Source organism: Globicephala melas, chromosome 5 (genome assembly GCF_963455315.2).
Source record: "Globicephala melas chromosome 5, mGloMel1.2, whole genome shotgun sequence".
Taxonomy (NCBI): Eukaryota; Metazoa; Chordata; class Mammalia; order Artiodactyla; family Delphinidae; genus Globicephala; species Globicephala melas.
Genome location: NC_083318.1, coordinates 19,695,017 through 19,707,269, shown reverse-complemented (window position 1 = coordinate 19,707,269; position 12,253 = coordinate 19,695,017). Strand labels below are relative to the sequence as shown.

The 12,253-nt window shown below is 39.7% G+C and overlaps 1 protein-coding gene across 9 annotated transcripts in view; it reads right to left on the bottom strand.

Moving 5' to 3' along the window:
* LOC115857155 (uncharacterized) overlaps positions 1 to 12,253 on the bottom strand; it is a 50,633-nt gene that overhangs the window by 11,937 nt on the left and 26,443 nt on the right. Inside the window, exon 2 of one of the 9 annotated variants that reach the window (XM_060298985.1) lies at positions 8,000 to 8,126. The exons of the other annotated variants lie outside the window; for them this stretch is intronic. Coding sequence (XP_060154968.1) covers positions 8,000 to 8,100 — 101 coding nt within the window. The 5' untranslated portion in view covers positions 8,101 to 8,126. The remainder of the gene's footprint in view (positions 1 to 7,999; positions 8,127 to 12,253) is intronic. 9 annotated transcript variants of the gene reach the window in all.

Sequence of the window (12,253 nt, the reverse complement as noted above, 5' to 3'; positions counted from 1 at the left end):
TCATCCCTCCTTCTTCCTTGTCAATAGAATCCTGATTCTAGTCAGGTATCTGCCTCTTTCCCATGTAACCCATTCAACTTAAGGGGAAACTCTTTTGGGGAAGTGGGTCCCTGTTGATCTAAAAGTCATTTACAGAATATGACAATTTTTTTTTTGTACAGGAGGGGGCATATGACCTAAATTGACATAATCTAATTGAAGAAGTGGATTATTAGTCAGTGTCCAAAAAAGAAAACAGAACCACTGTAGGTATTTAAAATAGGGAAATTTAATACCGGGAATTGGTTACAAGGCTATTGAATGGGTAGGAGGAGGAAAAGGAGAAGGTAAAGTAGCACAAGATTATAGCCCCATGGGCTAGAGGAGCAAAAGGGAAAGTAGAATTACATAGAGCACATGATCACTGTTGCCATAATTTACATCCAAGACTTCTCCTGGAAATTGCAAGCCTTCAATAGACTCCAAAATTCCAAAATATTGTATCAGACAGATTCTGCTAGTACAACTGTTGTCTAGGTGGGGAGACAGATTCCTACTGCTTTCTAATCCACCACCTTCCCAGAATCCTTCTCTTTTTATTTTTAATTGTGGTGAAAGATAAGAGTTACCATCTTAACCATTTAAGTGTACAGTCAGTGATATTAAATACATTCATAATGTTGTGCAACCATCTCCACCATCAATCTCTAGAACTGTTTCATTTTGCAAAATTAAAACTCTGTACCCATTAAAAAGTGACTCCCCATTTCCCTTTCCCCACAGCTCCTGGCAACCACCATTCTACTTTCTGACTCTCTGAAATTGACTCCTCTAGGTAACTTATATAAGTGGAATCATACAGTATTTGTCCTTTTGTGACTGGCTTATTTCACTTACATAATTTCCTCAAGGTTCATCCCTACTACAACATGTGTCAGAATTTCCTTTCTTTGTAAACCTGAATAGTATTCTGTAATGGTTAATTTCATGTATTACCTTTACCAGGCCACAGGGTGTCCAGACGTTTGGTCAGACATTATTCTGGGTGTATCTGTGAAGATGTTTCCGATGAGATTCACATTTGAATCAGTACACTGAGAAAAGCAGATGGCCCTCCCTCGTGTGGGTGGGACCAATCCAATCAGTTGGAAGACTGAAAAAAGGCTGACCCTCCCACAAGTAAGAGGCCGGAATGCCTTCAAGCTGGGACATCAGTTTTTTTCCCTGCCTTCAGCCTTGAACTGAAACTGGGTCTCCTTTGTCCCTGAGCTGCTGCTTTTCAAACTGGAACTACACCTTCAGCTCTTCTGGGTTTCCAGCTCACTGACTGTGGACATTGGAACTTCTCAGCCACCATAATTACATGAGCCAATTCATTATAACAAATTATCACATCTATCAAAAAAATTGTATCTATCTATATCTAGCTCAAAGTCCTATTTGTTCTGTTTCTCTGGAGATCCTTGACTAATACATATGCCATTGTATGTATATACCACTCTTATAAATATATTTTATTTTGAGTAAAAAAAAAGAGCTATATCATATTATCTAAAACATTTAAATAATCTACTTTGACTATAGGTTATAGGAAGGCATATACATATGCCTCCTGAAGAACTTTTTAGCCAACCCAATATTTCCTGAGGAGTTTAAATATTTTTAATGCAACAAGTCACACTGCCATTTAGTATATGTGAAAAATCTTTCTCCTCAGGGTTTTCTATATTTAGAGAGGCCAATTCCACAGTGGTTAAGGTATAGGCCTGGTATTATTGCCTCTGTGATATGTCATATTAGCAGGCCCGTTGTCATAAATACGGGTTGGAATCTACAACAGAAACTCTTGGTGAGAGACTAATGCCCCCACCAGGAAATATACCTGGATATTCCTTTTGTAACCATCACCATAAACCAGCCAACAAATGACTGCTTAACCAAGCCTCCCTCTGGCTTTTGCACCAGCTGTGAATCAATCCAAGGAATCTTCTAACCCTCCCCATGGAAATCGTTACTTCAGACTGGAGGCTGCTGGCTTGGGACAGGCAAAGCCTCTGTATCGCTTCACTCATACGTGCTTTCTTTTAACTTAAGGGATCTGAGTACCTAAACACCAAGATGATTGGCATCCTGGAGACAGCAACATTTAAAGCACCTTCTCAAGAATTCAGAAGTTATGGATTATAACTTCAGCAATATAGAGATCGTCCTATCATTCTCTATGACCTGTGAAACACTGTAAAAAGAGAATGTTCAGGGTGTGTGTGAATCTGGTGGTACTAGAATATTAATACCGTCATGAGGTTTTCTTTTGCTCTGCTGCAGATACCGTTGGTTGAGCTAAGTGACGCAGTTACCCGATAATGAAAACGAAGATTTGTGACATCTGATGAAAACGCATATTCCCGTCAGCTGTTGCACACCTGGCTCTTCTGTGTGCCCTTCCTAATCATGATCTCTTCATGTGGTGTATGGCTGAGCTGGTGGGCTCTGATTGTCACTAGACACCACCAAGAATTTTACTTCTCCACCCACCCCAGCTGGTGGTTGAGCTGTTTCTCACCTATGAGGAGAGACGAATACACAACTCATTACACAAAACTCAGCACCTGCTACCAACATGTTTTTTGGTTCTTTGTATTTTCATCTATCTTGTGTATTTTGTTGGATGAAAAATAAAGTCTGTTGCAAGAAGAAAACAGCCATTTATTGGTTTCATCGTTTGGCTGATGCCTTAGTCATACTTGCCAGTATGATTTTTCCTCCTCCTTTTCCACATTTCTTCAGCTTTTCTGTTGTTGTGGAAAGAACACTGGTGGGAAACAGAAGGCCTGGGTTCTAACCATCCCATGCTAGCATAGCCATGTAACATTGGGCATGTCTTTCACTTCTCTATGCTTCTGCTTCCTAAATTAGGGGATTGAACATAATTATCTCCATGTCCCTTCTGGCTGCAAAATTCAAATGACTTATCACTTTTACTGCCAAAACCAGGGAGTGGTAGAAGAGTGAGATTATCTGGGTGAATTGCTCCCAGCTGCCACGATGATGGGGTAGGCTTGGAACCCAAAGCGCCTTCTTTCAGGAAAGCAGTTTCCTCTGGGAAGGGGCCTCTGACACATTAACAGAAGGGGTTAGTGAACCACTGCTCACCACCCGCAGGACATTTTTCTTCTTAACTTTAAGGAAGCAGGGTTTTTCACATGTGACCAACATATCAGTGGCTCCCAAAAGCAACCACTTCTTCACTATGTGCAAATCATGAAGCAGGACTCAGTATAACATGGATTCCTTCAAAAGAGAAAGTCACGCTACAGAGCATCACTGAACAACATCGAACTCACTGAAGGAAGAATTTAGACCACAGAGCTAACAAATATCTACTGGACATTTGTGTTGCTCCCAAAGGCCTGGTTGGCTGTTTGGGCAACTTCAGCTGTGCATTCCTTTAACCCTTTCTTCCCCAAAGTCATCATTTTCCCTCCTTTGCTTTCGTTGTTAGGCAGGAAACCTGAGCGCCAACCTGAGCTAGCTTCTACCTGTAGGTTCATCAGATTCTCTTTTAAATGAAATTTCTGCCCACAGGAATTCTCCTATCAGTTGCCATGAAGATATTTCCCCCTGAGTATTACACATAGCTCTTTTTTTTTAGGTTATTTAGATTTATTAAGTATTTGTTCACATTTTCTTTACATCAGAATATTATTAAGAGTTTTTTTACATTTTCAATTGAAAATGCAAAAAAGCCCAAAATTAAGATTCATCGTATTTGTTTAATTTTTATCACTAGCAATTTGATTATTAGCAATTGTCCATTCCTGGATCTTCTCTCTTTAATTTTTTTTTTATTGGAGTTATAATTGCTTTACAATGTTGTGTTAGTTTCTGCTGTAGAACAAAGTGAATCAGCTGTATGTATACATATATCCCCATATCCCCTCCCTCTTGAGTCTCCCTCCCACCCGCCCCCATCCCACCCCTCTAGGTCATCACAGAACACCAAGCTGAGCTCCCTGTGCTATACAGCAGCTTCTCACTAGTTATCTATTCTACACATGGTAATGTATATATGTCCATGCTACTCTCTCAATTCGTCCCATCCTCCCCTTCCCCTGCCCCATGTCCACAAGACTGTTCTCTACATCTGTGTCTCTCTTCCTGCCCTACAAATAGATTCATCAGTACCACTTTTCTCAGCCATAAAAAGGAACGAAATTGGGTCACTTGTAGTGATGTGGGTGACCCTAGAGTCTGTTATACAGAGTGAAGTAAGTCAGAAAAAGAAAAACAAATATCGTATATTAACGCATATATATATGGAATCTAGAAAAATGGTACACGTAACTCTTCAACCTCTCTGATCAAGCCCAAATCATTTACAAATAAGAAAGAATGTGAGGGAAAGACTACTGTGTTAAGAAGACCTCCCAGGTAGGCTGGGACACGACTTCATGCTAGTGCAATTGCAGGCACTGTTTTTTATTCTCTTTTAGACTAGAGTGAGTAAAACTCCATTGTACAGGCCTCCAAAGAAGCTTTCTAAATCCCTAGCACCCTAAGAAAAAGGCTTTATTAGTTTTTATCTAATTTTGAACAAAAATTGAGCTCGTCTTAAAGATTATTTAGTACCAAAGAGTACTGAGTGTTTTTGTTATCAAGCAGTTGCCAGTCCATTATTTTATATTGTCTTTAACATCACCATAATCATTTTATGACAGTATTATAAAGCTAGTATATTTGGTGTGCTAGTTGGTATTCCTGCTTTTCTAGTGAGGTTTACTCTGCCACAGAAATAATGGGACAACATTTGCTCTCAATGTCAGCACAAGCAGCGTATTAATTTAAAGGACAATTGTTTGCCCATCAAACTATTGATGATCATGTTTGTAAAACATTTCATGCATGATGGCAGTGTGTTTCTAAAACTAGTCAACACACTGTGATTTTTTTCTAAACACCATGAAATTAAATTGTGAAATAAGTCTTGCAAAGATGTCAAAATTTCACTCTCCAGTTACTAGAATATATAAGGGATAAAATAATCCTGTGTTTTGTAGGTGAACTATTGAATGAGAAACACTCTTTTTCCAAAGCTTTTCTAAAGGAAAGTGCATGCACAAGCTGTTTAAACTTATTGCTATAGATACAACTTTGTCAAAATGTAATACTAATCTGTATATCTAGCATGTTTTAAAAGCACATAGAATTGAGCGTTGCTTCATTGTAGAGTATGGTGATTAAGTCCCTGGGTTCTAGAGCCAGGCTGCTTGAATTAAGAAGTCTTCACTTCCCTGACCAGCATGTGACCTCAACTCTATGACTTAATTGACTCATCTGTAAAATGGAGGTATAAAACGATATCCTCAACGTTGGGTTGTGGTGAAAATTAAATGTATTAATACATATAAAGAGCTTAGAACATTGCCTGAACATGGTAAGTGCCCAATAAAAGTTAACTCTCATTCTCATTATTATTTCACAAGTCAGGATGTTAACACCGCAGTGATAGTGCCAATCTGTGATAACATAAACCAGCTGTAGAATTCATTGCCTACCTCACTAATCACACCTACCACTCTCCAGATCATGTTTCTGCTATTACATTTATAGTTTTTTTCTTTTTTTTTTGTACAGTGCCTTTTATTTTTTTACTTTTTTGAATTTTATTTTATTTATTTTTTTATTTAGCAGGTTCTTATTAGTTATCCATTTTATACATATTAGTGTATATACGTCAATCCCAATCTCCCAATTCATCCCACCACCACCAGCCCCCCGCTTTCCCCCCTTGGTGTCCATACGTTTGTTCTCTACATCTGCGTCTCTATTTCTGCCCTGCAAACAGGTTCATCTGTACCATTTTTCTAGGTATAGTTTTTTTCTAATGTTTAAATTTTTGATACATCTAGAATTTAATTTTTGGTGAGGTGTGATTCTACGCTTATTTTTTTCCATATGACTACGCTGTTTTCCCCAAACCATTTGTTCAATGAATAACCCATTTTTCCTACTACATTTCTGTATCTATTCACTCTCCTACAACCTTAGACCAAATCTTCAAACTAGGTTTCAATTATGCCTGAGGGTACGTGAAGACTTTCTAAAGGGCACATGAGCATGGTTAGTTTTATGCTTATGTACAGATCTTCAACTTCCACGTACTTTTTCCTAAAATCATTTGCCTACGAAGATGCCAGTCACCAAGGGTCTCTCTCTTTCTCTCCCTCTATTTTTTAAAAATAGACTATTTTTTAGGGCAGTTCCGATACACAGAAAAATTGAGGAGAAAGTACTGTTCCATACACCCTCTACCTTTACACACGTGCAGCCTGCCCCACTATCAACATCCTCCACAAGAGTGCTACCTTTGTTTTTTGTTTGTTTGGTTTTATATTTATTTATTTATTTGGTTGTGCCGGGTCTTAGCTGCGGCAGGCAGGCTCCTTAGTTGTGGCATGTGAACTCTTAGTTGCGACATGTGGGATCTAGTTCCCTGACCAGGGATCGAACCCGGGCCCCCTGCATTGGGAGCGCGGAGTCTTCTCCACTGTGCCACCAGGGAAGTCCCAGAGTGCTACCTTTGTTACAACTGATGAATCTGCAGTGACATATTATCACCCAAAGTCCATAGTTTACATTAGAGTTCACTCTTGGTGGTATACATTCTATGGATTTTGACCAAAGTATAATGACATGTATCCACCATTATAATATCATACAGAATAGTTTCACTGCCCTAAAAATCCTCTGTGCTCTGCCTGTCTATTCCTCTCTCTCCCACTTATTCCCTGGCAACCACTGATCTTTTTACTGTCTCCACAGTTTTGCCTTCTCCAGAATGTCATATAGTTGGAATCATACAGCATGTAGCCTTTTCAGATGGGCTTCTTTCACTTATCAGTATGTCAAGGGTCTCTTCTCATACTCTTCTTTCCAAATTTCCTCCCATTTTAGCAAGAAAATCATATCTCTTACCTAGTCTTACTCTTAATACTGTACTTTGCCAAATGAATAATCCTTTAAACAATTCCTTTAATCAAGGCACCATAACATATCCTCCCCCATCCATCTCATTAAGAGATACATTTCCAATAAATTTTACTTTTTACGTGACAAGAAGCATCCCCTTGTCTGCTGAAAGGCTTCAGCGGCTCTGTCTCTCTTCCACATCAGGCAGCCTAGCAACGGGCCAGCTCAAAAATATGGTGAGGCAGCTTCTTGCTGATATCAGAGCTCACTAAGCTCCAACTACTACTCTTTTCTAAGAAAGTCATCCCACCTCTAGGAAGCCACTGTTGTTACATAGTTAAACAAATGCTTCCTGTCTCTTCTCAATGCGCTAGGTTTACATAAGTGAGCTCCTAGGCCTAACCACCTCTCACGGCGGGAGGAGAACTTGGGAAATCCTGTGTGCTCCTCTGCTGACTCTTAGATGTAAGACTTTCCATTAATCCTTGCCTTATGCCCTCTCTGTGTATTGTTTGGGGGTATTAGTGCCAACCAGTAGTCATATAATAATTGTTTATCAGAATTCATAATTTATGATGTTCTAATCAAATGCATATTACTGGTATTTATAATAAGTCAACCCAAAAGAAATTATTTTACACATATGTTCATAGGATATATATTTGAGGTGAAGAAGCATGACAAGAATGCCAATAAAGATGTTCAACATAAAAGCCTATTACATTAGGATAAAAATCTATGGGAGAAGTGGAACAGAAATGGAAGTTGGAGAAAAAGAGACAATATGAAATTTCTGACAGAGAGGAGCTTGTTTATTAGTGTTTTGAATGGCTGGCAATGGGTTCAAATCACTGTGGTACTTTTATTTCCACTGAAGAGTGATAGCTTTATTTTAAAATATAGATATTTGCAGCATGCCATAAACAACATCCTTCACTACTACTTAAATTTATAATGAAAAATTTTAATATCAATTTAAAATGTTTTAGGGGAATAGAGTTTTTCAAGAAGCTTTTAGGGGGACTGTAATCAAAAATATCCTAGGGCTTACCTGGTGGCGCAGTGGTTGAGAGTCCGCCTACCGATGCAGGGGATGCGGATTCGTGCCGGGAAGATCCCACATGCCTTAGAGCGGCTGGGCCCGTGAGCCATGGCCGCTGAGCCTGCGCGTCCGGAGCCTGTGCGGGAAAAAAAGGAAACCTAGACTGCTTATTTTCTTACATCCCGACCCCGTCCTCCTCCATCCTCACACTCAGTTGGGATTATTCAGGTGCTTCAAGGGGTGTGCGTGTGTGCATGTGTGTTTAGGGGTGCCAGGTACAAAGGTTCTATAATTTGAGCCCAACTATCCTAAGAGTTGCTCAGTAAATGTTTCTTGAGATCAACTGAATTGAAAATAAGATATTAATAATTTAAAACAAAGGCAAAATAGGATACAAAGATAAGATCCTTTCTCTGTCTCTGCTTTCATAAATTTGCTGTGATAGTGGATTACAGGTGGTCTGCACTCCAGAGAACACAGTCCTTGGCTTTATCCTGCCAAATATTCTTTTCTTTTCTAATCAGCAACTTTTATTAAGGCTTAGAACCTTGCTGCTTGAAGTGTTTTCTGTGGATCAGCAGTGTTGGCATCACCTGGGAGCTTTTTAGAAATTAAGACACCCAGGCCTGACTCCAGGCTTTTGAATCAGAAGCAGCAGTTTAACAATATCACCAGGTGATTCCTATGCACATTAAAGTTTGAGAAACACTAGACTGGCAGCTGCAGTCGTCTAGTTAACTCATGGGTGACAGCCACACCTAGTGAGGCTCCAGTTCTAAATGTACCTCAATGTATTCTTGGCTGTTCCATGACTACCATCATCATTAACCATACTAATGATATATACCGATAAGCCAATTAACAGGGCACTTCTGCATACATTATCTAATTTGATCCCAACTACATTCTTCAATTTAGAACAAAGTACTTTCTGCAAAGTGCACAAATTTAATTCCAACAACGTGAAGAGACAAGTAGAGTTTCCTGAATTGTTTTCAAAGGTGAACACACTCTTAAGTCCAGAGAGTCATTTGGAATTATTTTCAAATTTAATAATGTCAATACTCTTCACTCAAATATATTTTGTTGTTATATTCCAGAAAATTTTAGGAAAAAAACATAATAAAGTAGTGATTTAGAGTGGGTTGGCTTTACTATATCATAAAAATCTAGGTCTGGTAAGCTGGGACGAAGTGAGAGAGTGGCATGGACATATATACACTACCAAATGTAAAATAGATAGCTAGTGGGAAGCAGCCGCATAGCACAGGGAGATCAGCTCGGTGCTTTGTGACCACCTACAGGGGTGGGATAGGGAGGGTGGGAGGGAGATATGGGGATGTATGTATATGTATAGCTGATTCACTTTGTTATACAGCAGAAACTAACACACCATCGTAAAGCAATTATACTCCAATAAAGATGTTAAAAAAAAAAATCTAGGTCTGGAAAGCATGTTAATAAAACTATGTTGAGAGAGGTCAAACAGCTTGTCCAAGAGAGATTCACAATCAAAAACACCTAAGAGGCAACTAATAAATCAACAAAAGGATTTTAAAGGTCTAATTGCACATGTACTGTCTCAGGTACTAAGTAAAGAAATAAAAACACTTGGTATTAACACTATATATCTGTATCATCCACACTTCAACCCTTATGCATTAGATAGGATACCAAATCATAAAACATTCACCACCACCTTTAAGGAATTTTTATTTTCTGCATAAGAAGAGACTAAATTCAGAGATTAAAAAAAGTAGAAAACAATCACAGGGCAGAATATGGAAAAGAGCTTTATAATTTAATATTGTATGTATCAAAGTGATATAAACAAGCAGACTGAGGTGGGATTAGTAAGATAAAATGGTGATCAACATTTATTTCAAGGTTTTCTAGTTGATTTCTTTTGGACCCATTGCTTGTTATTAGGCTGCCAAGAAGGAAGGTCTGCAGGTGGGTGGGATGAACAAAAAGGCAGAAGGATCAAACATGCACCAAGGAGTGGTGGGAAATGAGCCATGGGGAAGATGTCTGCAGAGACAGGAGGCAGTTCTACGTGGAAGGTCAAGATCTGTATTAAGTGCACCACAGATAAGAAATCAATAGACCAAATACTAATATTTCATTCCTCCTACCAGGAGGCCACTCACTCATATTTAGACATGTTATTTTCAAGGGGTTATATCTGGTAAATTGGACTCCTTAGTCTGCTTTGGCAAGCCTGGTGGATTCCTGGGGTTCTAACATTGTGTCTCCTTGTAACGCAAGAAGCCCTCTTCTGGGCCAGAAATCACAAAAGAGCCTTGCAGTTCTAATGGGTTACTTCTTGTGCCAAGACTGCGCTGTCATAGACATGCTAGGAGCCCTGTACATGTCTTTAAACTTCTTGTGTGGAGTCAGAGTGAGTCCATGAACAAAACCCATCTTGGCTTCATTGGAAGTTCATCACTGAGTATCAGGTCCTCACACACAACAACCTTACCTTATATATGTAACTCACTTAACACAGATTGTGACCCCTCACCTCCCCACAGACACACATAAAATAGCCACTAACATGCCACATCTCTGAGGGCATCTTCTCCATTGCTTAGTTCCCACCCCTCCTTGGAAACTGGCTTGTGTTCTTTCCTCTGCCTCTTTGTTCTAACCACCCACCCACAGTCGTCCTCTTCTGGCAGCTCGAAAGGACCTGGCACTCTTGATGTAACTACCGACGGCACTCTGCTTCACCAGATCGGGTTCTGACACCATGCTCTGCTGCCAAGGGCCCTGCCTCCCTCCAGCTGTTCCCCTATTTTTTCCTCAGCAGTGTGACGCCCACAGGAAGGAGTGGGGGAGAACTCAACCCGCAGCAGCCCTGCTTCTATTCCTGGGCTCTGCTGAAAGCTCTTAAGTACCCGACACAACTATGAGTTACTGAGCATAGGGCTTTTACAGAGTTTGGGCTAATCAAATGAGCAAAGTTTGCTTTGTACTTTGGGACAGAATGAATCTTGTTAATTGGTGTCACAGAGTCTTGAGCCAAAATAGACATCATAGCCTGAGGGGAGTGGTCACAGCGTGGAGCCACCTACTTTCGGTCCACAGGACTGCTTTTTAAGAGTTCAGGTGCTTCCATGTCCTGGCTATTGTACATAGGGCTGCAATGAACTTTTTGGTACATGACTCTGTTGTACAGAGTGAAGTAAGTCAGAAGAGAAAAACAAATACCGTATGCTAACACATATATATGGAATCTAAAAAAAAACAAAAAATGGTCACGAAGAACTTAGGGGCAAGATGGGAATAAAGACACAGACCTACTAGAGAATGGACTTGAGGACATGGGGAGGGGCAAGGGTAAGCTGGGACAAAGTGAGAGAATGGCATGGACATATATACACTACCAAACGTAAAATAGCTAGCTAGTGGGAAGCAGCTGCATAGCACAGGGAGATCAGCTCGGTGCTTTGTGACCACCTAGAGGGGTGGGATAGGGAGGGTGGGAGGGAAGGAGATGCAAGAGGGAAGAGATCGGGGGATATATGTATATGTATAACTGATTCACTTTGTTATAAAGCAGAAACTAATACACCATTGTAAAGCAATTATACTCCAATAAAGATGCTAAAAAAATAATAATAAAAAAATAAAGAAACTTTAGAAAAAAAAAAGAGTTCAGGTGGATGCGAGCTAGATACTGGAGGCTGCCCAGGCAGAAGCTGTTACTCAGACCTTGTACTTGTCCCTGACTTTTATCTATGGCACACACACAGCACCTGTCAAATGAGGGGGAAAATATCCCACCACTCTAACACGTTCACAGGCTTAAGTCTTTATATAATTCTTTCCAGTGCTTATTGCTATGGATTTATTTTCACACAAAGTTAATCAACCAGCTTGTAGTTCCTTCAGGGTAAAGTTGAAAGTATTGCCATTTAAAACCACTTCATGAAAATATACACCAATCCCATTCTCTGTGAAAAGCAGAGTGTCAAACTGCCTTCTCAAAACCTGATTACCAAAATATTGACTAATCTCTTGTAGAAAAATAGAATGCACTGAGAAGCTTGTGAAATACATTTTGGATGGCTAAATACGTTGTGGGGTTTTTTGAATCCTGTAAAATTTCCCAATTCTGAACAAATTTCTTTATGCATCCTAAAGCAATAGCCTGGCTGAATGGTGCTTGGTGCTTTGCCTCACCTCAACTGCCTTTGGTATCCCCATATTATTGTTTATGATGAAAACACCATCTGTCCTTGAGAAGGATTTGAAACT